Raw genomic sequence first — 25,000 nt, forward strand, 5'->3', positions numbered from 1 at the left:
ATATATATAAAATATATAAAATATAAAATATATAAATACTAATTTCCATTTTAATAATCTATATAATCTAATAAATAGATCTATTAGATTAAGTAAATAGATTAAGTAAAATTACAAAGAATCCCACGATTTAGTCTATTATTTTTTTTTATTCATAAAGCACATGTATATTTTTTTTAATCATTTCATTCGCGAGGAGCTGGATGAGAAGAAACTCTCATGTCCGGTTCTGTAGTAGAGATGGAATTGAGAAACAACCATCAACTATAACCCCAAAAGAACCCGATTCCGTAAACAACATAGAGGAAGAATGAAAGGAATAGCTTTTCGAGGTAATCGTATTTGTTTCGGCAGATATGCTCTTCAGGCACTTGAACCCGCTTGGATTACATCTAGACAAATAGAAGCGGGGCGACGAGCAATGACACGAAATGCACGCCGCGGTGGAAAAATATGGGTACGCATATTTCCCGACAAACCAGTTACTTTAAGACCTACGGAAACACGTATGGGTTCGGGGAAAGGATCTCCCGAATATTGGGTAGCTGTCGTTAAACCAGGTAGAATACTTTATGAAATGGGCGGAGTAGCAGAAAATATAGCGAGAAAAGCTATTTCAATAGCAGCATCAAAAATGCCTATACGAACTCAATTCATTATTTCGGGATAGGAATATAGAACCAAAGGAAAAAGACCTTTTGGATGCAAAAAAAAATCACAAGTTCCTTTTTTTTTTTTTGGACAAACAATATATCTTTTTTTCCTTTGCATTAAAATAACAGATTAAAAAAAAATGATATGATCCAATCTCAGACCCATTTGAATGTAGCGGATAACAGCGGAGCTCGAGAATTGATGTGTATTCGAATCATAGGGACTAGTAATCGCCGATATGCTCATATTGGTGACGTTATTGTTGCTGTGATCAAGGAAGCAGCACCAAATTCACCTCTAGAAAGATCAGAAGTAATCAGAGCTGTAATTGTACGTACTTGTAAAGAACTCAAACGTGATAATGGTATGATAATACGATATGATGACAACGCTGCAGTTGTCATTGATCAAGAAGGAAATCCAAAGGGAACTCGAATTTTTGGTGCAATCGCCCGGGAATTGAGACAGTTAAATTTTACTAAAATAGTTTCATTAGCACCTGAAGTGTTATAAGAAAAAAAAATTATAAGATATAAGATGAGATATAACATTTAAAATTAAGATGAGACCATGATATAGTTATAGTATTTATACCATTGTTATAGTATTTAAATAAAAATTAAATAGAATTAAAATTAATTAGTAAATTGTGTTTCACGCATATACCTTAAAAAAAATTAATTCATAAAAAAAAAAAAAAGAGTATGTTGATTATATCAAAACTAGAGAGAAATAATAATTTTAGTTTATCATGGGTAGGGATCCTATTGCTGACATAATAACCTCTATAAGAAATGCTGACATGAATAGAAAAGGAATCGTTCGAATAGCATCTACTAACATCACCGAAAACATTATTAAAATACTTTTAAGAGAAGGTTTTATTGAAAATGTCAGGAAACATAAGGAGGGCAACAAAAAATTTTTGGTTTTAACCCTACGACACAGAAGGAAGAGGAAAGAACCCTATAGAACTAGTCTAAATTTAAAACGGATCAGCCGACCTGGTCTACGAATCTATTCTAACTATACAAAAATTCCTAGAATTTTGGGCGGATGGGCATTGTAATTCTTTCTACTTCGGGGTATAATGACAGACCGAGAAGCTCGACTCGAAAGAATCGGCGGAGAAATCTTGTGTTATATATGGTAATCTTTCTGATATCCGAATTGTATCCAGACTTCCTATTTGTGAAAAAAAAGAGAAAGAACGAGTTTCTAATATTATTCCTCTTAAATTACATTAGTTGATACTTTAAAAGGATTTTTTTTTTTTAATGGAATGAAAGAACAAAAATGGATTCAGGAAGGTTTACTTACTAAATCACTTTTTCAATAGTATGCTCCAAGTTCGTTTAAATAATAAAGATCTGGTTTTAGGTTATATTTCAGGAAAGATCCAACGTAGTTTTGTTTTATACGTATACTACCAGGAGATAGTGTCAAAAATGAAGTAAGTACTTATAATTCGACCAGAGCACGTCTAATTTATAGACTCCGAAACAAAAAATTGAATGATTAGGCAGTTTTTTTTTTTAAACTTTTAAATAAAATTCCTTTCACTTTCATAGGGATACAATTCAAGATTTCAAAATTAAAAGAAACTCATTTTCTTCAAAAAAAATATGTATATTCAAAATTTAATTTTTTAATTTAAGGGATGGCAAATATGAAAATAAGAGCTTCTGTTCGTAAAATTTGTGAAAAATGTCGACTGATACGTAGACGAGGGCGAATTATAGTAATTTGCTTAAACCCGAGACATAAACAAAGACAAGGATAATCTTTCTAAGCAGAATGCTCTAAAGGATCCGATGTACAAATAAAAAAAAAAAGATTTATTTTGACATGAAATGGATATATCCATAAAACTCTGACTTATATTTATGAGATGATAAAATATGGCAAAACCTTTACCAAAAATTGGTTCACGAAGAAACGGACGTATTGGTTCGCGTAAGAATTCACGTAAAATACCAAAAGGAGTTATTCATGTTCAAGCAAGTTTTAAAAATACTATTGTGACCGTTACAGATGTACGGGGTCGAGTGATTTCTTGGTCCTCCGCTGGCACTTGTGGATTCAGGGGCACAAGAAGAGGAACGCCATTTGCTGCTCAAACCGCAGCAGGAAATGCTATTCGGACAGTAGTGGATCAAGGTATGCAACGAGCAGAAGTCATGATAAAGGGTCCTGGTCTCGGACGAGATGCGGCATTAAGAGCTATTCGCAGAAGTAGTATACTATTAAGTTTCGTCCGGGATGTAACCCCTATGCCACATAATGGCTGCAGACCCCCTAAAAAAAGGCGCGTGTAAAAAAAAATATTGAAGAGATTTCAAGAGAAATAAATAATTCAACAATTTCAATATTATTATGGTTCGAGAGAAAGTAACAATATCCACTCGGACACTGCAGTGGAAATGTGTTGAATCAAGAACCGATAATAAACGTCTTTATTATGGACGCTTTATTCTGTCTCCTCTTATGAAAGGCCAAGCCGACACAATAGGCATTGCGATGCGAAGAGCTTTGCTTGGAGAAATAGAAGGAACATGTATCACACGTGCAAAATCTGAGAAAATACCACACGAATTTTCTACTATAGCAGGTATTCAAGAATCAATACATGAAATTTTAATGAATTTGAAAGAAATTGTATTAAGAAGCAATTTGTATGGAACTTGTAACGCATCTATTTGTGTCGAGGGTCCTGGATATGTAACTGCTCAAGACATCATCTTACCGCCTTTTGTGGAAATCATTGATAATACACAGCATATCGCTAGCCTAACGGAAGCAATTGATTTGTGTATTGGATTACAAATCGAGAGGAATCGCGGCTATCGTATAAACCCAACAAATAACTTTCAAGTTCAAGACGGAAGTTATTCTATAGATGCTGTATTCATGCCTGTTCGAAATGCGAATCATAGTGTTCATTCTTATGGAAATGGGAATGAAAAGCAAGAGATACTTTTTCTCGAAATATGGACAAATGGAAGTTTAACTCCTAAAGAAGCACTTCACGAAGCCTCCCGGAATTTGATTGATTTTTTTATTCCTTTTCTACATGCAGAAGAAGAAAACTTACATTTAGAAAAAAATCAACACAAAGTTACTTTACCCCTTTTTACTTTTCATGATAGATTGACTAAATTAAGAAAAAATAAAAAAGAAATAGCATTGAAATACATTTTTATTGACCAATCAGAATTGACTCCTAAGATCTATAATTGCCTCAAAAGGTCCAATATACATACATTATCGGATCTTTTGAAAAAGAGTCAAGAAGATCTTATGAAAATTGAACATTTTCGCATAGACGATGTAAAACATATATTGGGTATTCTAGAAATAGAAAAACATTTCGCAATTGATTTACCAAAGAATAAAATATAAATCCATTGGATTTATATTCATTTTCATCTTTTTTTTTTCTAAAGAAGATGCAAATGAATTTTGAATCTTTAGCACAAATCCATATATTCGCGAAATAGATCAAAATTTTAATTGAATGGATGTTATCTAGGGAGAATTCACTTTGAAGCGACTATTCCCTAGATATACACGTCATGATATTTTATTTTACAATTGAATCAATTTGAAAAAGACCTAAAGTTAGGGATTTATCAATAGGTAATGTTGCTCCAATACCTAACCAAAGGGCTACCGCAGTACCAATCAAAAAGACGGTTGTCGCAACTGGACGACGAAATGGATTTTGGAATTTATTAACATTCTCCAAAAAAGGTACTGTTAATAATCCTGCAGGTACTGAAACCATTAAAAGAACACCTAATAACTTATTGGGTACTGTACGAAGTATTTGAAATACGGGAAAGAAATACCATTCAGGCAATATTTCCAAAGGCGTTGCAAATGGATCCGCAGGTTCACCAATCATTGATGGTTCTAGAACTGCTAATCCTACATTACATGCAATAGTACCTAGAATTACTACTGGAAAAATATATAAAAGATCATTGGGCCATGCAGGTTCTCCGTAATAATTATGACCCATTCCCTTAGCCAATTTAGCTCTTAATACAGGATCATTCAAGTCAGGTTTTTTTGTTATTGGGATAGGTGAATTCTTATAGATCCATCCTCCGAAAGAACCGGACATGATAATTTTTCATCATCCGGCTCGAGCAAGAATCAAACGAATCAAAGAGATCCATATATCTTGTATGTCTAGATGTTATAAAATCTATATTTATAAAATCTATATCTATATGTTAGCCATGTCTACACATATATGAATGATTTTATGTTATGTAATAAAAAATTTTATGTAATAAAAAATTGACTGGATTCCTTTTTCCAGAACTGCAATTATCCATTGCAAGGAATTCGTTCTTACAGGTAAATGCTCAATACCCAAGTAGGCCTAAAAGGTGATCATGATCAAGTACTTTTTGGGTCGTCTCAGACCTTTCGATTGGCCTTTATCTCAAAAAAATATCGAGACTTTTTACATACAAAGGATTTACTTGTTACTAATATAGTTTAGCCCCTGTCATTCTTTAGATCCCTTATTTCACTTCACTCCGATAGTATCATAAATCGGGTCAATGCAGAGAAAATGACTGCATTTCCATACTATAAAGTATTAAGTAATAGTAATTAAGTAAATGTTAAATAAATAAAATAAATAAAATAAAACTAAGTATAAATAAGTAAAATAGCTAAAATAGAATATAGATTCTACCACATCACTTATTCTACTGGGTTTTACGGAGCCTGTTCATGCACAACATGATTGGATCTGATCATAGAAAAGATTCTCTTCAAGTGAACCAGCCTATCCTTTGTATGGGGCTTACGCAGTGGTTGGAACAAAGACACATTTGGTTATTAATTCCAATGTGGCGGATAAAGGCATATATCCGCACGGCTAAATCAATAGTCCAAGTCACACACTCCCATAATCCATTTTTCTCTTAGAGAATTCACTTCAACTATTCATGTCAAATAAAAAACACAATTTTTTGGAGTTGAAGGGAAATATCCAAATACATGTCTTATTCTTTTCAATAATCCATATTTGTAGCAATGAAATACTATTCTTCCTCCCCCAAACGATCAATGGTTGATTACAAATATCTAGAATTTATATTCTCTATTATATTCTGTATTCTCTATAAAGGACCTGAAATACCCTGCTTACGTATCATTGAAAAGTGCATTAACATAAATACGGCAGTAAGAAGAGGTAATACAAAAGTGTGTAAACTATAAAAACGAGTCAAAGTGGATTGTCCTACACTAGCACTTCCGCGTAATAACTCCACCAAAGGCGATCCTATTACAGGAATAGCTTCCGGCACGCCTGTTACAATTTTGACCGCCCAATAACCAATTTGGTCCCAAGGTAAGGAATAACCAGTTACACCAAAAGATGCGGTCAATACAGCAAGAACCACGCCCGTAACCCAAGTCAATTCACGAGGTTTTTTAAAGCCACCAGTGAGATATACACGAAATACGTGCAGGATCATCATTAAAACCATCATACTTGCCGACCATCGATGCACTGAGCGGATTAACCAACCAAAGTTAGCCTCAGTCATTATGTATTGAACAGAAGCAAAAGCCTCAGTAACGGTCGGACGGTAGTAAAAAGTCATAGCAAACCCCGTAGCTACTTGTACTAAAAAACAAGTAAGCGTAATTCCTCCTAAACAATAAAATATGTTGACATGGGGAGGAACATATTTACTAGTTATATCATCTGCAATTGCCTGAATCTCGAGACGTTCTTCGAACCAATCATAGACTTTATTGAGATAGGTAAACCAAAAGGACTCCCCCTCCGAGAACCGTATATGAGAATTTCATCTCGTACGGCTCAAACAGAACCACCCAAATACCAGTTGAAACAGATATGTGTAATATAAACTTCTTAATCCTATGATTCAACAGTTTTATCTGAAGATGATGATACGAAAAAAGAAACACCCGAAAACTCTTCTTTGTGGTTATAACGCCAAAATATCAAGTCGGCTCATTCATCTCTTGGTATTGATTGTTACAGGCCTCTTGAATCTTCTATTTACCCATTTTTTTCCTTGATTTAGTATTTTTATTTGTATGTAACGCAATCTTATTGCTAGGAATTTTCTTGTTAAGATCCTATAAATCGATTGAAACCTCAGATTCATACTAGAACCACGATGATTTAATAAAACCCTCAAACTAAAGATTCCTTGAGTAAGAACCGTTGTATCATCACTTATTCAATGAATATAAATATAATGAGTAAAAATCCAAAGAAAGGTTTATCCTTTGATCAAACATAAATTAAAAGTTTAAAAGAAGAAAAATCTTTCAATTTATACCTTCTAACTCTTTGAAATTTTTTGGAGTCCGGTCACGGGATCTGAATATTAAGTATGAATCATAGTTCTAATACTTCGTAATCTATTTCATATATTCCGTGCTCCAGATACTAGAATAAAAGATACTAGAATAAATACCTGACGAGGTAAAAAATCATCTCTATCAAGATGACAGACCCACTCTCTGTACTATCAATAGGATAAATTATAACAAGTCGCACACTCATATTCCAGAAATACAGAAAAAAAAAAAAGAAATTGCACGATCGAACTACCAAAATAGAATAAAAAATCCGAGACCAAAACGAAGCGTTTTGTATTGAAAAGCTAGGACTTAGTGGTTCTTGTAAATCTAGTTCATTGAAATTCCATCTAGTAAAACGGAAGAATTATAAATCTCCAAAATAATAGATAGGAATATCGCAAATAGAGCCATTGCGACACCCATCAAAGGAGTAGTTCCACATCCAGGAGCTACTTTACCATATTCCGAATTCAATGGTTTCAATAAATCCCATACAATAGTTCGTCTTGGACCAGATCTAGAACTACCCTCCACGCTTTGTGTAGCCATAAATCCTATTTGTATTAATTGAGATCTGTTGACTTTGTATACCATTCCGTTGTAAATAAATGATCTTATTATAGATCCATTGGGGTCTTGAAATTATATAATATATAATAATGGAAACAGCAACCCTAGTCGCCATCTCTATATCTGGTTTACTTGTAAGTTTTACTGGGTATGCCTTATATACTGCTTTTGGGCAACCCTCTCAACAACTAAGAGATCCATTCGAGGAACACGGGGACTAGTTGAAGTAAAGAGCCTCCCAATATTGGGAGGCTCTTTACTTCAATTAAGATAACGAACAATCCTTTTACCATTTAAGTTGGAACTTTAGGCGGTTCTCGAAAAAAGATAGCGAAAAAAATTATTCCTAAAGTTGAGACTAAAAGGAATGTATAAACCAATGCTTCCATAAATTCAATCGTGGTTTACAATTATAGCTTTCATACCTGTTTATTTTGGATCGTCTCCCGGATAAAAAAAGAACAAGATTCAAATTAAGATGTCTCCGGTACCTTAATGTCAAATTACAAAAAGAAAATAGAGGCGAAAAATAAGAAATAAAATTTTGTATCAGACTACTTGTCTTCTTGTAGTTGGATCTCCAAGTTTTTGGAATGCTCCAAATTCCACTTGAGCATCTAAATCTGGATCAATACCAGCAAAAACATCTCTGAACAAAGTTCGAGCACCATGCCAAATGTGTCCGAAGAAACAGAGCAGAGCGAACGAAGCATGTCCAAAAGTAAACCAACCCCTTGGGCTGCTACGAAAAACACCATCGGATTTCAAAGTAGCACGATCTAATTCAAAAATTTCACCCAATTGAGCGCGTCTAGCATTTTTTTTCACAGTAGCAGGATCACTATAACTGACTCCGTTTAGTTCGCCACCATAGAACTCAACAGTTACACCTACTTGTTCGACACTATACTTCGACTCTGCCCTTCGAAAAGGAACATCGGCTCTAACAATTCCATCTCCGTCTACCAAAACAACCGGAAATGTTTCAAAAAAAGTAGGCATACGACGTACAAAAAGTTCACGCCCTTCTTTATCTCTAAAGATAGGATGTCCTAACCACCCAACAGCTATTCCATCCCCGTTGTCCATTGAGCCTGCTCTGAACAACCCACCCTTTGCCGGATTATTGCCGATGTAATCATAAAAAGCTAATTTTTCGGGAATTTTAGACCAAGCTTCGGATAAACTTTGATTTTCGGCTAGCCCAGCACTAACTCTTCGATATATTTCTTGCTGGAAGTATCCTTGATCCCATTGATAACGAGTGGGACCAAATAATTCAATCGGGGTAGTTGCTGAACCATACCACATAGTTCCAGCAACAACAAAAGCTGCAAAAAAGACAGCCGCGATACTACTGGAAAGGACAGTTTCAATATTTCCCATACGTAATCCTTTGTATAAACGTTGGGGCGGACGGACACTAAGATGGAATAGGCCCGCTAATATGCCCAATGTCCCCGCTGCAATATGATGAGAGGCTATTCCTCCCGGAACAAAAGGATCAAAACCTTCCACACCCCATGCTGGACTTACAGGTTGTACCTTTCCAGTTAGTCCATAAGGGTCGGACACCCATATTCCAGGACCATACAATCCGGTTACATGAAAAGCGCCAAACCCAAAGCAAGCCACCCCGGAGAGAAATAAATGAATTCCAAAGATCTTGGGCAAATCCAAAGAAGGTTTTCCTGTACGTTCATCGCAAAATATTTCGAGATCCCAATACACCCAATGCCAAATAGCTGCCAAGAAGCACAAGCCAGAAAACACAATATGCGCCCCAGCCACGCCTTCATAACTCCAAATACCCGGATTCGTTATAGTTCCTCCTGTGATACTCCAACCACCCCATGAATTGGTTATTCCTAAACGAGTCATAAAGGGTATAACGAACATACCTTGTCTCCACATTGGATCGAGAACGGGGTCAGAGGGATCAAAAACTGCTAATTCATATAGAGCCATCGAACCGGCCCAACCAGCAACCAAAGCTGTATGCATTATATGGACAGACAGCAAACGACCGGGATCATTCAATACGACGGTATGAACACGATACCAAGGCAAACCCATGGAAATACCCCTTTATTAACGAAAAATAGACACTATGTAACTTTATTGCACTGGAAAAAAGTATGTTATGGACCTCCCCTTTTAAGTGGATTATCTCGTAGAAAGAATTAATATTTTTTTTCTATTCTTTTTTTTTTTATTTTAGTAATAATAATAATGTAACAATTCTGTTTGTAGGAACAAAGAAAAGAGAAGCAGATCTATTCTATACCCGATAAGTACCAATACGCAATGGGGAGTTGACTCCATTTTATATGAGCAAATGCATAGAGATTTGTTCATTACTCAAAAGACCTATTCGTAAAAATTGGACTCTATTTGTTTTGTCTTCCTTTATTTTATTTTTTATAAACTTATCGAATCCACGCAAAAAATATTATAAAGGCCAATATTATTAAGACAATAAATTCATTGTTACGTTTTCACATTAAAGTAAAATAGAGTACTTAATTTTTTTCTTTCATTTAATGCCTATTGGTGTTCCAAAAGTCCCTTTTCGAAATCCTGGGGAAGACGATTCAATTTGGATTGACGTATAGTGCGACTTGTCAGATATATTGGGTCATATGGAATTCCCCCGTTCTCTCCCCCGATTGAGATATCCTCTGTTTCGCCCAAGAAAGATTGAATAAATCATCAAAAATTTGGAGCGTGAAGTGCAATGAAGTCCAATTAGATCTAGGCTTTTGAGGTACCCAGATTAACATTATCAATTAGAATAATTTATGGTTGGCTTGTTTGGATCAAAAAAACGAAGTATCCAGGCTCCGTTTAGAAAACCCAATTGATAATATATCTATTATGATTACTTCTTGTATCATATCCTATTTATAAATTTTATAAATTAGGAAAAATTTCAAACTGCTAATCATATTCCATCGAAAAATATAAATAGAATGAATACGTCAAATATTTGGCAGAAGGCGTGAAATTAATTAAATAAAAAAAAAAGAAGTTGTAACAAAAAGACGCGGTATTGGGGCATTTGCCCTATATGTGCAAATAAAAATCGGGCAGATCTTTACTCGGAGTAGAGCACAAACCTAAAAGAATTGAAGAAGCCCATTCAGGAACAAGAAAATGCCATCGTGATTTGAATTAAATTTCGATGAAAGAATACATCAATGAGAAGTTAGTTTGATAAGTTTAATAAATTTTTTTCTAGGTAAACGCGTCAAAACTCATCTTTCTTGAAAAATGGAAGAAAAGACCCTTCATTAGAAAAAAAAAGGTTAAAAAGTACTCACTATCAAAAAAAAGAGGGCTGGAATCTACACATTGATTCTTTTTTTATTTTCACGATTTTTGTTGAACCATATGCATCAAAAGGTGCATGTACGGTTTCTAGAGGATAGATTTTTATCCTAATCAACCGACTTTATCGAGAAAGATTACTTTTTTTAGGTCAAGATGTTGATAGCGAGATCTCGAATCAACTTATTGGTCTTATGGTATATCTCAGTATAGAAAGCGAGACAAAAGATTTGTATTTGTTTATAAACTCTCCCGGCGGATGGGTAATACCCGGAATAGCTATTTATGATACTATGCAATTTGTGCGACCCGATGTACAAACAGTATGCATGGGATTAGCTGCTTCAATGGGATCTTTTATTCTGGTCGGAGGAAAAATTACCAAACGTTTAGCATTCCCTCATGCTTGGCGCCAATGGGTTTTTATTTGAAAGAAAAAAGAAAACTATGCCTTCGCCATATGAAATATAAATATTAAGTAATAATAGCATGGCATTTCGAATTCGATATAGATATAAGAATTTTTTTTAAACATTAGATTAAACATTAGATTATGTATCGAAAGAGTAGTATGAGATATTAAGGGTATTTCTTATTTTATTCTATCTTATTCTATCAGAGGCCTGTTTCAGCGTCACAAACTTTTTTGTTTTCGCGCCAGAAGACTTTTAACACTATTTATGTTATGAAAGAGTACGAAAAAAAGATTATATTCTTTTTTTTTTTTTTTGAAAAAAAAAAAGAAACTTTGGGATTGCTAAATCACTGATGAAATAAAGCAACGGGACCACCATAGTATTTTTGTTTTTTAACTCCTCCCAAGGAAAGGGTGGTTATTGGATCATTTACTAATTTAAGCCTGATAAACTATATATATTTTTTTTTCTTCGAGGAAAGGTAAAAGTGAATTCTATTGTGGAGCCGTATGCAATGCACAAACAATGCCTGTACGGTTGTTCAATTCTATCTTTTTTTTTCTTATTATTCTTTATCTCTTCTCGTCACTTTATTATTTATTATGCGAGATAAAATAACCATTTTTTTTCTTATATCATCAGGGTAATGATTCATCAACCTATTGCTGGTTTTTATGAGGCACAAATAGGAGAATTTGTCCTGGAAGCGGAAGAACTACTGAAACTGCGCGAAATCCTCACAAGGATTTATGCACAAAGAACGGGCAAACCCTTATGGGTTGTATCCGAAGACATGGAAAGAGATGTTTTTATGTCAGCAACCGAAGCCCAAGCTCATGGAATTGTTGATCTTGTAGCAGTTGCATAAGAAATAGCAGAAATTTTCCTGCAAATCGCAATTTGAGATTTTATTTTCTTACCAGAATTTCAATTGAATATTCTATTATTTTATTAATAATTAATATTTAATATCTATTATTCTATTAATATTTAATAGAATATTCATATAGAAAAAATTCATAATCATCCGGTTAGGATCGATCTAAACCAGCCCATTATGCTATGCATACGATTCAACATGCCAACTATTAAACAACTTATTAGAAACACAAGACAGCCAATCAGAAATGTCACCAAATCCCCCGCTCTTGGGGGATGTCCTCAGCGCCGAGGAACATGTACTAGGGTGTATGTGCGACTTGTTCAGATCGTGAGCTTGGACAAAAGAAAGGAAAAAATTTTCCACTATCTGTGATCAGTACGGATGAATAGAATAGAATGGAAGAATCCCCTTCATTATCTAAAAAAAAAGATTTATCATATTCGTCTATTGTGTATCAAATTTATGGTTTCATTGGTGCAAATTCAATCACCTCAATTTTCAATTTAAAACGAGAAAGAATTTCCCATTGGTAGGAAATGATTATCCATTAAGCAGGGAAATCTTATTTAAATTAAAAGGCCAAAATTTATGCCCCTACTCTTGCAAGAACGGACTAATAGGGTCAACTAATTAACTAATCCTCATAATTAAATACCGTTACTGTATAGATAGATCTCCTTGTGAAAGGCCTATTACTGGATAATTCATGGGTAGAGCCGCCAAAGAGTGTGAACTGTACACGTTAACAATAGCATTGATTAAATGATTAAATGAAGGAGGGGGCTCCTGTGTATAGAGAAGACCTCACCGTTTAAGAAGTAACCATAGAAACGATGGAACCCACTATTTATTTATCATTTTTATCTATTTCTATTTACTACTTATTTTTATTTATAATATTTTTATTCGATACCCAATATCAATACAGTTTCTTATTTCGAGGTGAAATGCCTCAAACAAAAAAAATCGTGGTTGGGAAGGTTATAGTAGCAAAAGCCGTTGGAATTATTATTTTATACACTGGAAGAATCCGTTTTGTTATTATAGAAAAGGGGAAAAAAAAGAATAACTGAAAGAAAGGAAATCAATTAGTTATTCATCAAAATTTCGTTTATTCAATGACCAGAATTAGACGAGGATATATAGCTCGGAGGCGTAGAACAAAAATTCGTTTATTCGCATCAAGCTTTCGCGGGGCCCATTCAAGACTTACTCGAACTATTATTCAACAAAAAATAAGAGCTTTGGTTTCGGCCCATCGGGATAGAGATAGGCAAAAAAGAAATTTTCGTCGTTTGTGGGTCACTCGGATAAATGCAGTAATTCGCGAGAGTATGGTATCCTATAGTTATAGTAGATTAATAAACAATCTGTACAAGAGACAGTTACTTCTTAATCGTAAAATACTTGCACAAATAGCTATATTAAATAGGAATTGTCTTTATATGATTTCCAATGACATTCTAAAATAAAAATAAGGAAATTGAAAGGAATTCGTGGAATGTTTTACATGGAATTTCCTGAAGAATGATTTCGGGGAAGGTAGAATAGAAATTAGTATGATAAAATATAATGATAATATGATCAAGTAAAGTAGTCAAACTGAGCAAAAACATTTTTTTTTTCGAAAAGAAATAATAAACAAACTTTCTTCTTCCCCAATTCTTTTTTTTTTTATTACGACACGACAATCCAATTTTTTTTTTTCGGATTTTTTTTTGAACAAAACATCAATCTACGTTTGAGTTCGGATTGGAATTTTGATTCAATTGCGGAGTAAGCCTGTTTTTTTTTTTTTTTCTAGTTCTAAGATCAATAGTTATAGTGACCAACTCGCTTTTTTTCAAATTGTTTTTCATTATTAAGAAAAGGTAACGAAGATAAAATACGAGCTTGTTTTATAGCAATAGTAATTAATCGTTGTTGTTTTAAACTCAATCTATTCACCCGTCTAGATAATATTTTTCCTTGTTCACTAATAAATCGACTAATTAAACTCATATTTCTATAATCAATTTGATCCCCCGATTGGATCGGGGTCAAACGCCTACGAAAAGATCGCTTGGACTTAAGAAAAAGTCGTTTGGATTTATCCATGGTTTGTTTATTCCTTATTTCGCAAATCCTATTTCGTTCAATTAGATCAAAAATGATTTAGAATTAAGAAATAGGATTTTGCTTGTTTATTTTATATTTCAATATAAATATATAATTCATTTTTTATTTAATTTAAATATATTAAATATATTAATTAAATATATTAAATAGAAATTGAATATAAAAATTTAATATATATATTAACATATTATATATTAAATATTAAATTAATATATCATTTATTTATATAATTTCTTTATTAATTTATATAATTTCTTTATTTATACTTTATTTATATATTAATTTTATTTATATATTAATATGTCATTTATGTCATTTTTCATCTTCCTTGTAAAGGTGACACGCAAGCGATCGGTTCCATCTATTTCTTTATCTCCCCGTGAATTGTATGTTTGTAACAATAGCGACAGAATTTTCTCAATTCCAATCGACTAGGCGTATTGTGTCGATTCTTTTGAGTAATATATCTGGAAATACCTGTTGATTTCTTATTAACACTGTTTCGAGCACAAGTGGTACATTCTAAAATAACTCTTATTCGGATATCCTTACCCTTGGCCATGAACCTCCTTGGGATTTTTTATTCACTCAATTCTTCTATTTTCCGATCCGAAGTGAAAAAGAAAGGAACGACAAAAATAGAAGTTGCTAATTCGAAATCAAATTATGAAAGATTTCATTGCAACTAATATAGTAATAATAAATAATACAAAGATTTTAAACAATATTTAGATTAGAAGTTTAGATTAGAATTACAGTACAGTATTTCATTTAAGCATCTTATAGAATACTATTTTACTAACCACATTTCCGTTCCCTTTTTCTTATTCTTAATTTAATTGAAGTTAATTTACTTTACTTGAAGCCGGGACCCCGAGTTCCGAGTTTTGCTGAGGTTGAATCCACTTTTATTCTTTTTTTTTTTTTTATAACTTATTCTAATTAAATAAAAAAAGAGGAGGGGATAGTAGTCACAGATATTTAATTGTATCTCTAATCTTCTTCACCCCCCCCCGCACGTTGATAACTAGAATGAAAAAAAAGGGAATGTCAACGCATCTGTGAAAAAACGATTGATCTCTATCAATAGACCTGCTAAAGACCCAAACCATAGAGTACTTATTACTGGTGCTACAGATAAATATGTTTTTAGATCTCGCATTTTAAATCCTCCTTCTTTATTGTTATTGTAATAAATAATGTTTATTGTTATTGTAATACATAATGATAATACATATAATCAGATGTATATGTAATTTAATCAGATGTATATGTAATTAAAGGCCATTTACATTTGTTTTGTACGCGGAATCTCTAATTCAAATCAAAATGTACAACAATTTGATAGATAAGATTTTCCTTTTCTTAAACTTAAAAAAAGAAAATATGTCCATTTTTCCAAGTTTTCGCGAAATTTACGTAAGTTTATTATTTTATTATTATATAATATAAGTTTATTATTATATAATATATGATATGAGACCAAAAAGAAAAAATGACAATGTATATCAATGGAGAAAATGAAATAAGTATGTGGAAAACAAAACGGGTATTCTTTACAATAACATTGTAAACCAATTGAAAGGGATGTAGCGCAGCTTGGTAGCGCGTTTGTTTTGGGTACAAAATGTCACGGGTTCAAATCCTGTCATCCCTACCTATTACTTCGTCTCTGAACAATAACGAGGGATCAATTGAGATCCATTAAAATTGGACATACCTAATCTTTAATTTTTATTATCTTATACTTATATATGATAGTATAGGGATTCAAGATATATTGGAGTTAAAAAAAGAATCTTTTTACTTACAGTTTCCTTTTTTGTGATTGTGATAAGAAAGCGCTCTTAGTTCAGTTCGGTAGAACGTGGGTCTCCAAAACCCAATGTCGTAGGTTCAAATCCTACAGAGCGTGATTCTGTTCTTGTTTTGTTAGGTCAAATTTTATACGGAAAAAATGGAAGAGAAATCTGAATTTGACCTCCTGCGGATTAAAGAAAGGAGGAGGTCAAAAAAACAAGGTGTTAATTAATCAAAGGTCCAACTGATCACCACGTCTGTATTGTAAATATGCAGTTACAAATAATCCGGCCAAAGTAATAGGAATTAGACCTAAGACGATTCCAAATAGAAAAACTTCAATCATTTCAATTTATTTGAAAAAGAGAAAAAGAGAGGTAATATCTATCCTTAAATATTAATCCATATCGCCCATAAATTTCAATAACCAAAAATTGTAAATTTACACGGTAAAGAACTAGAAAATAGATGGAATACTGTCAAAAAATTTCCTTTTCTTTTTATAAATTGTTCATTCAATTAATTTCAAATAAGTCGTATCTTGCTCAGACCAATAAATAGAACTGAGGTTATAGTTAAAGCCGCTAGTAGAAAACCGAAATAACTAGTTATAGTAGGCATGAAGGAGCTAAATAAACTTTTTTTTTATACATATGCTTGTAAAGCAAAAGCATTTTCCTAAGTTAAATTTTTTAAAAGATAAAAAATACGAGGATAAACAAAAATACCAAATGAAAGAATAAGTTCAATTGAGAATTTTTTTTGATTTATTTTTATTTATCAATCATTATCATTATAGATTATAGACGGCACTAATAAAATAGAGTGATACAGGTAGAAAAAAGAAATCAATTTATCATCTATGATATCTACTTATACTATCGTGATTCCGAATCAAGAGATTTGTTAGACAACTCTTGATAAATAAAATAGAAAACTAATATTACAATAAAATATTACAATAATTAAATATTATCAATATAAATATTAATAAATAAGAAGTAAATAAATAAATAAATAAAATAGTAAGTAATAAAAACTGTGTTGTATAACTTTATTCAAAAAACTTTCTTTGAATTACTACGGAAATCACTACAAAATAAAATTGGAAAATCATTTCTATTTTGATAGTTTCTTTTAGTTTATTTTAAAATTGATTTTTAATATTTATTTACTATTTATTTGTATATTTGTATCGAATTTGTGTCATTTTTCATTTTAAAATTGAATTTAACTCTTATTAGATTTATTAGTAGATTCATTCACACAATATCTCGAATAAGAAAAAAAAGTATCGCATGATCAGATCACTCGAAAAAATAAAATCTTTCTTTTGTTTTTGTACAAATAGATTCTAAGACTAGTAATTCCGATTATCTTTTTCTTTTCTAGATTTTACATTTTTTCCATATTAAAAAAAACTTCTTTTCTTTGTAGTTAAGTGTCAAGAAAGACCTTTTGGATCTAATACACGAATACGTGCATCGCGAATATTGATTATTCCAATTATTTTTTTGTTGTTCTACTTCTTTCATCGAATATTCTCTACTACTGGTACTTGTTAATGGATGACTAACCAATTCCTTAAAATGAAAAAGGGGGATTCCAAAAAAAAACCCTTCTTCTATAACCACAAAAGTTTTAGATTTCACATCTAATTGAATTGCGGAAATATGATAATCTCCTTCATAAATTATTATTGCAACCCACCGAATTCGCATTTTACCTGATCTTATACAGTTCTACAGCAACAAGAAAAATAAAAGAAGAAAGAGATTATCTAGGACTTCATTTCAATACTGATTGAAGTTGCGTTGCTGTGTTAGAAGAAGGATAGCTATACTGATTCGGTATACTTTAAATAAACCCTTGGTACAATATTGACGATCTCACAAAGATGAAATTTCGGTGAAATTTCATTTACTGATCTCATCTTTTACAGAATCGATCCCTTTAGATTGTACAAGAATATGTGGAGCTCAGTATGTCTGGAAGCACAGGAGAACGTTCTTTTGCTGATATTATTACCAGTATTCGATATTGGGTCATTCATAGCATTACTATACCTTCCCTATTCATTGCAGGTTGGTTATTCGTCAGCACGGGTTTAGCTTACGATGTATTTGGAAGCCCTCGTCCAAATGAATATTTTACCGAAAGCCGACAAGGAATTCCATTAATAACTGGCCGTTTTGATCCTTTGGAACAACTCGATGAATTTAGTAAATCTTTTTAGGAGGCCCAATGACCATAGATCGAACCTATCCAATTTTTACAGTACGATGGTTGGCTGTTCACGGACTAGCTGTACCTACCGTTTCTTTTTTGGGGTCAATATCAGCAATGCAGTTCATCCAACGATAAATCTAATCCCAATTAATTATAGAACTATGACACAATCAAATCCGAACGAACAAAATGTTGAATTGAATCGTACCAGTCTCTACTGGGGGTTATTACTCATTTTTGTACTTGCTGTTTTATTTTCTAATTATTTCTTCAATTAATAGAAGAAAAGAAAATAGTAGAATAATAAAATAAATAAGAATAGGAATTCTCTTATCCCATCGGAAGGATATCATCTCATAATTATCTATGACTGTTTATGTCTCTAGCATGACCACTTGATTAAATGTGGAGGGAAGTGGGATAAATGGCCGATACTACTGGAAGAATTCCTCTTTGGATAGTAGGTACTGTAACTGGTATTCTTGTGATCGGTTTAATAGGCATTTTCTTAAATCGTTCAAAATCCGGATTGGGTTCATCCCTTTTAGTAATCTGGTGAACTGAGTTGTAGACATAAAATCGTAAGAACTCAATGGACCCCCTCTTTTCTCTGTCTGATTCGAGGGGGTCCCGTTGAGTTTTTAATAATCATAATACTTTATTCGTATAAGTGACAAAATAGATTAAGTGACAAAATAGATTGCCTTTTTTTTTTTGATATTTCAAATATTTCAAAAAATTCTATTACACTTTTTTCGGATGGTATTTTTGAAAAAGTAACTCCATTAATTGATTTAGAACATTTGTTCCTCGACAGTATCTATCGATACTTTCAAATCAAAGTTATAAGAGGAATTACTCGATTTCTTTTTCCTAGATGGCATAATATATATTATATATATTTCTGTCGATCCCATATCATATCCATTTTTCTATACTAATAGAACCTTACTCTATTTATTTTAGTATCTCATCAAAGTTGAAATTTTTTTAGAAGTTCATCGAAGAAGTTCTATTTGCTCAAAAAATTTCCTTTTCTTTTTTTTTTTGTTTGTCCACTACTTAAAATTTTTTTTATACGTAATAAATCGAATTTATACGTATAAAATTGAAAAGGAAGTTATGATAAACCTAGAAAAAAAAAATATAAACTAAGAATAGTATTGAGGAATGGGATCAAGAATCATTATTATTTTATTTTTATTTTGACACAAGAAAGGGATGTGGAAAATTCCTTTTCTTGTGTCGAAGACTAGGAAGACGAATAAAATAATACCTCCTAGAATCCTTTGTTCCCTTTAATTTAGCCTTTGCTTTTCCGCTTACTTATTTTATGCTTAGTATCTAGTCAAATTGGATTCTATTAGAATAGAAAAGCTATTGATCCACTCTATGACAGTTAAATCTGACAATAGTAAAAAAATCACACCGCTCCCAATTTTTTAGATTAAAAAAAAACACAAAAGAAAAGAGAGGATAAAATCAAATAGTCTTCTTACCAATATACAGATTATAACTAGAAATGCGGTACAAGTAATTCTCAAAATCTGGTATAAAAAAAATATAAAAAAAAGCAAAGAGCTTTTCACAATTTTTTTTGATCATACATAATTACCAACAAAATTTTTGTTCTTTTTAAGAACTTCATGTTGATGAATTTACAGATCTAGAAATTCATTTCGGACAATTGAACCTTCTCAAACTGTTTCTTTTTAAGAACCAAAAAGATTTGTGCCAAAATAACGGATGCCAAGAAGAACAAAAGGCCTTGGACACGTAATGGGTCTTGAAGTACTATTTCTGCATCCCCCTGACCAAATCCACCCACATTAGGATTACTCGTTAATGGTTGATCAAGTTTGATGGATTCGCCTTCTGAAACAAGAAGTTCTGGTCCTGGAGGTATAATATCAATCACTTGACGTCCCTCTGACGCATTCGTTATGGTTATTTCGTACCCCCCTTTTTCTTTTCGTATGATTTTGCTTACTATACCTGCTGCTATAGCATTATAAACCGTATTGTTGCTCTTGCTCCCGTCGGGATAAATCTGACCCCTTCCCCTGTTTCCGCCTACATATATGGGATATTTTAAAAAGTGAACATCTTTCTTAGCGGCGGGGTCCGGAGAAAGAATAGGAAAGGTAATTTCACTATATTTCTGACCAGGAACAGGACCTATCACAAGAATATTTTTTTTAGTGGGGCGATAACTCTGAAAAGACAGATTTCCCATCTTTTCTTTCATCTCTGGCGAAATACGATCGGGAGGGGCTAATTCAAACCCCTCAGGTAAAATAAGAACAGCCCCCACATTCAAAGCCCCCTTTTTACCATTAGCAAGAACTTGTTTCAGTTGCATATTATAAGGAATTCGAACAACTGCTTCAAATACAGTATCTGGAAGTACCGCTTGTGGAACCTCAATATCCACGGGTTTATTAGCTAAATGACAATTGGCACATACAATACGACCAGTTGCTTCCCGTGGATTTTCATAACCCTGCTGTGCAAAAATGGGATATGCATTTGAAATGGATGCCCAAGTTATTATATATATCATGAGCGATACGGAAATGGAACGAGTAATCTCTTCCTTTATCCAAGAAAAGGTCTTTCTGGTTTGCATGGTCCAATCATTGATCCTGAAAATTTCTACAATAAAATTAGGTAGGTCGCTAGTATAGTTCCCTATCCACGATACTGCTATTTACTGAAATATTTTTACTAAAATAGAAAATATAGGAAGAGAATCCCTTGGATGTATAGAAAAAAGAAATATGTATATATAAAGAAAGATTTTGAATGTTTTACTTATGTACAAAATAACAAAGATTCTAATTTGATTCATGGATCATTTTTCAGTCATTCATTGAATGATAAATCACTACAAGTGACGGAGATACACGATTTAAATAACGGAAAATCCAATATTTAAAAATGGTATCGAGAATGACTGGAAAAGTGGAAACAAGGCCAGATATAATTTGATCGTTATGAGCAAATCCAAAATCTTTGTAGACGGAGCCGATCATTAGTTCCCAACCGTGAGGTGAATGGAATCCTATACATAAATCGGTTAATAAAAGAATGGAAAAAGCTTTTATTGTGTCGCTTAAATTATATAGGAATTCTTGAACCCAAGAATTAAGAATAATAAGTTTTTCATTACTTAGAATAGAATAACCCCTTAGAATAAAGAAAGAGATTATATTTGTCGAGAAGTGAAAAATCGTATGGATACGATCCTCATTGTGCATCTTGATCAATTGGATCGTTTCTTTGTGGATTCCGATACGAAACTTTTGTAGATGTGTTTCCGGGTATTCCTTTATCATTTCGTCTAAGCGAACGAGTTCCTCTAATTCTATGAATTTTTCTAGAATACTTTTTTCTTGGATATCATTTAAAAAAGTTTCGGATTTACTAATATTACACCAATTAATAACCCAAGATTCAAAACTTTTATTAAATAAAAAAGAGATCCACCAGGGCAAAAAAACTATAGATGTAAGATATAGAAGGGGAATAAATGTTTTTTTTTCCATTTTTTCGTCTGTGAATTTTTAAGGAACTCACCTCATTTATTGATTCTATATGATCTAATATTTCTATCAAGCATAAGTTCTATTACAAGGCTTCGAACTTATGAATCTATTCCCTGTTTTTTATTTGTGAGTCAGTGTTTAGTCCTTGAATTTTGAAAGAATACAAAAAAAATATAGCCTAAAAAGAGTACACAAATGAAGAAAAAAAATATTGTTTCTAGATATCTCATCAAATTCGAAGCAATTCCCTATTTTCGATGAATGTCCTAAAGAGCCGCCTCAAATTCGGATTTCAAGATGAAAGAATTCCGTTCTATCAACAAAACAAATATTTCGAAAAAAAAAAATGGCCAACTTGCCCATATTCCACAGGAATAATTGAGAAAGGTTTCGGAAGAATATTGTGATGTGATAATCAAAAATGAGTGGCAAAAGCAAAATAAGACAGAAAAGTTATCATTCTAAGTGGTCCAGCCCTTTGTTCATTTTCATTAAGGAGGACAAAAAAAAGATAAAAAGAAACGTCGATTGACAAAAGAAAGGAGAGATAATTTACAAGATATGATCTATCCATATCTAAATCTAACGCATCAATTTCAAATATTGAAAATAAAAAGAGAATTTCTTTATTCTATATTTTATTTTATTCCGAAATTCCAAAACGCTTTGTTTTGCTCTATGAGATGGGTCTATTTTTTCGATTTCTTACTTGTTTTGTTACTGAATTTAGTGAATTTACATATGCATAAAAATTTTGCAGATAAAAAAGTTTTATTTTCTAATTGTTCCATATATGTATAATATACGCCTTCTTTGGTTCATCAATATTGTAAAGAAATTTCAGTTAAATTATGCTATAGAAAAAAAAGAGGACTTTTGGATTTTTTCGCTCCTGCTAAGAAAATGTTCATTCTTCAGCTCATTTCAAAATACTTCAATTGGTACACGCAAAAAATAGGCCAATTCCGCTACTTTTTGCTCAATTTCTCGTGGAGTCAAATTCTCATCAGTACGAGTCAAAGGAATAGACCCCCGGCCTCTGATTTCCATATAAAGGACACGCCGAGCATAAATACCCTCTTTAACTTCTATTCTAATAGACTGAATATCTTTCATAAGGAATCGTAGTAAGATGCGACGATTTTTTCCCGGAAATCCCCAGCGAAAAATACACACTATTCCTTCTTTTCTATCGAATCGATCATAACCACTACCTACATTCCACAAAATTGTGCACCACAAATAAGAACTAATAAATAGACCGGCGATCCCATAGAAAGACATCACGATCCCTTGTGGGAAAAAAATTATTTGCTGAGACGGAAATAAAGATATCAAATTTCTGCCAAGATAGCTGGAAATTCCAACCAATAAAAATCCCAATGAACCTAAAAAAAGTATAAAGGCCCAGCAGAAATTACTTGTTTTTCGAGACCCCGCTATAAGTTCTATCCATATACGTTCTGATCGCCAACTCATACTAGATCCGGTTGCTTTTTATTTGAAGTGGGAGACTAGCCCAAATGAATTTGACTTTCTTTTTTTTTCCGAAGTAACTTTCCTCAACTCGCACTATTCTGATGTGAATCTTTAGGAGGAATTCATCGAATTCGTTAGATTTAAAATAAAGGGGAGCTCCCTCATATGATCCTCTATCTACGCATATATAAAAAATATATAAAAACATTGGCTTTGCATTTATTTCAGGCATCCGCCGCAGTCTCAATTTTTTTTTTTTTTTTTTCAAATAGTTCACTTACTCATATATAATATTTACGCCTACATAAGAACCCTTTCATTTTCGTTTATGTTTGAAGGGAGCAGCCTGTATGTTATATCATATTATACTAAATAGATATCTGTATTATGATCCAAGTCTAAGTCTTGAAAAAAAAAAAAAAAATGAAATCTACCCCCATCGTACCTAATTGGATCTAAAAAATCTTGTTTTTTTGAATATAAAGAAATAAAGAAGCCATTGCAATTGCCGGAAATACTAAGCCCACTAAAGGCACAAGAATGGAGGGGGAGTTGTTGAGAATTGTCATAGAATGAGTACCTCGATTTAATATTTGTACCTGTTTTTTATTATTTTCTTATTATACTTATATTTCTAAAATATTATTAGAAAGGTATCTTATAATCATTATAATTCCTATATAATTATACTAAGTATATCTAAGTGAGTATATATAATAAAATAAAGTGCAACGAGTGTAGAACTAACTAAATAACTTATTCATATTTCTACATGAAATATATATGATAATCCACTTATTTGTTATTCTTCTTTTATTATCTTTTTTTCTTGTCTTATAACTTTTATTTTCTTATTTTACATTAATAAAATAAAAATAAAGAGTTTTTCCGCTTAAAAATTCCTCCAAAATTCGTTATAATTTATAATCCGATCCGTCAATAGGAATTTTTAGTAAAAAAGGAAATTCCCGGGATATATATATATAAATATGCAAGACTCTATATTTTCTATGCATAGGTAAGAAAAGAACATGAAATTCGTTTTATTTACCTTGCCAATTTTTTTTCCGTGAAAAAAAAATTCACTCTTTTTTCTTGTTGATAGAAGTTTCTTAATTAGTAATCAAGAATATCGGTAAAAAAAAAAAAGTTACCTACATGATTCGTTCTACAATTTACTCTTATGTCAGAAAAAAATCCATTCTTCAGATTTTTCCTTTGATTCCGATAAAAAAAAAAGACCTGCTCGCCATAAAAAAAAGAATTAAATTAATTTAAATTTAATTAACTAATTTAATTAAGTTTAACTTTTAACTTTTTAACTTAAGGTTTCTACTTGATTTATGATTCAAAGGAAAGAAATCGTGGAGCTGAAGTAACTCATTCAGAACGCCTTTTAAAAGATTACGCGGTACGATTAGATCAAATAAGCCCTTATGGAATAAAAATTCGGCCGATTGCGAACCTTCAGGTACTGTCTTATTCAATGTTTGTTCAATTACTCTTTTACCTGCAAACGCAATATAGGCATTAGGTTCAGCAATAATGATATCCCCCAACATACCAAAACTAGCTGTCACCCCACCAGTCGTAGGAGATGTAAG

General features: G+C 32.4%; 4 protein-coding genes, 2 non-coding genes and 1 pseudogene across 7 annotated transcripts in view; 4 read left to right on the forward strand and 3 right to left on the reverse strand.

The window, feature by feature from the left end:
• The first annotated feature begins 310 nt into the window (after nt 1-310).
• Nucleotides 311-1,167, forward strand: LOC131177025 (50S ribosomal protein L14, chloroplastic-like). The gene is made up of 2 exons (XM_058142030.1): nt 311-560; nt 830-1,167. Exons 1-2 carry the CDS (start codon nt 311-313, stop codon nt 1,165-1,167), a joined length of 588 nt encoding a protein of 195 aa, XP_057998013.1.
• A 1,388-nt stretch (nt 1,168-2,555) lies between these two features.
• On the forward strand, nt 2,556-4,099 carry LOC131177033 (DNA-directed RNA polymerase subunit alpha-like). The gene is made up of 2 exons (XM_058142035.1): nt 2,556-2,966; nt 3,073-4,099. Exons 1-2 carry the CDS (start codon nt 2,556-2,558, stop codon nt 4,054-4,056), a joined length of 1,395 nt encoding a protein of 464 aa, XP_057998018.1. The 3' UTR covers nt 4,057-4,099.
• On the reverse strand, nt 2,833-9,681 carry LOC131177032 (photosystem II CP47 reaction center protein-like). Its single transcript, XM_058142034.1, has 5 exons — nt 8,144-9,681; nt 8,011-8,030; nt 7,381-7,577; nt 5,819-6,464; nt 2,833-4,764 (listed from the first exon to the last, which is right to left on the reverse strand). Exons 1-5 carry the CDS (start codon nt 9,667-9,669, stop codon nt 4,238-4,240), a joined length of 2,916 nt encoding a protein of 971 aa, XP_057998017.1. The 5' UTR covers nt 9,670-9,681; the 3' UTR covers nt 2,833-4,237.
• Nucleotides 9,682-15,923: 6,242 nt separating this feature from the next.
• On the forward strand, nt 15,924-15,997 carry TRNAP-UGG (transfer RNA proline (anticodon UGG)). Its single transcript has one exon. It is a non-coding gene; the product is annotated as a tRNA-Pro (tRNA).
• A 184-nt stretch (nt 15,998-16,181) lies between these two features.
• TRNAW-CCA (transfer RNA tryptophan (anticodon CCA)) lies at nt 16,182-16,255 on the forward strand. The gene has a single exon. It is a non-coding gene; the product is annotated as a tRNA-Trp (tRNA).
• A 3,124-nt stretch (nt 16,256-19,379) lies between these two features.
• On the reverse strand, nt 19,380-23,396 carry LOC131177037 (cytochrome f). The gene is made up of 2 exons (XM_058142037.1): nt 22,849-23,396; nt 19,380-20,999 (listed from the first exon to the last, which is right to left on the reverse strand). Exons 1-2 carry the CDS (start codon nt 23,394-23,396, stop codon nt 20,036-20,038), a joined length of 1,512 nt encoding a protein of 503 aa, XP_057998020.1. The 3' UTR covers nt 19,380-20,035.
• LOC131177034 (acetyl-coenzyme A carboxylase carboxyl transferase subunit beta, chloroplastic-like) overlaps nt 19,380-25,000 on the reverse strand; it is a 6,980-nt pseudogene continuing 1,359 nt past the window's right edge. Inside the window, exon 1 of the transcript XR_009146767.1 lies at nt 19,380-25,000. This exon is cut by the window's right edge and continues 1,359 nt beyond it. The product of XR_009146767.1 is annotated as an acetyl-coenzyme A carboxylase carboxyl transferase subunit beta, chloroplastic-like (transcript).

This window comes from Hevea brasiliensis, unplaced genomic scaffold (genome assembly GCF_030052815.1).
Source record: "Hevea brasiliensis isolate MT/VB/25A 57/8 unplaced genomic scaffold, ASM3005281v1 Scaf310, whole genome shotgun sequence".
NCBI classification, from domain to species: Eukaryota; Viridiplantae; Streptophyta; class Magnoliopsida; order Malpighiales; family Euphorbiaceae; genus Hevea; species Hevea brasiliensis.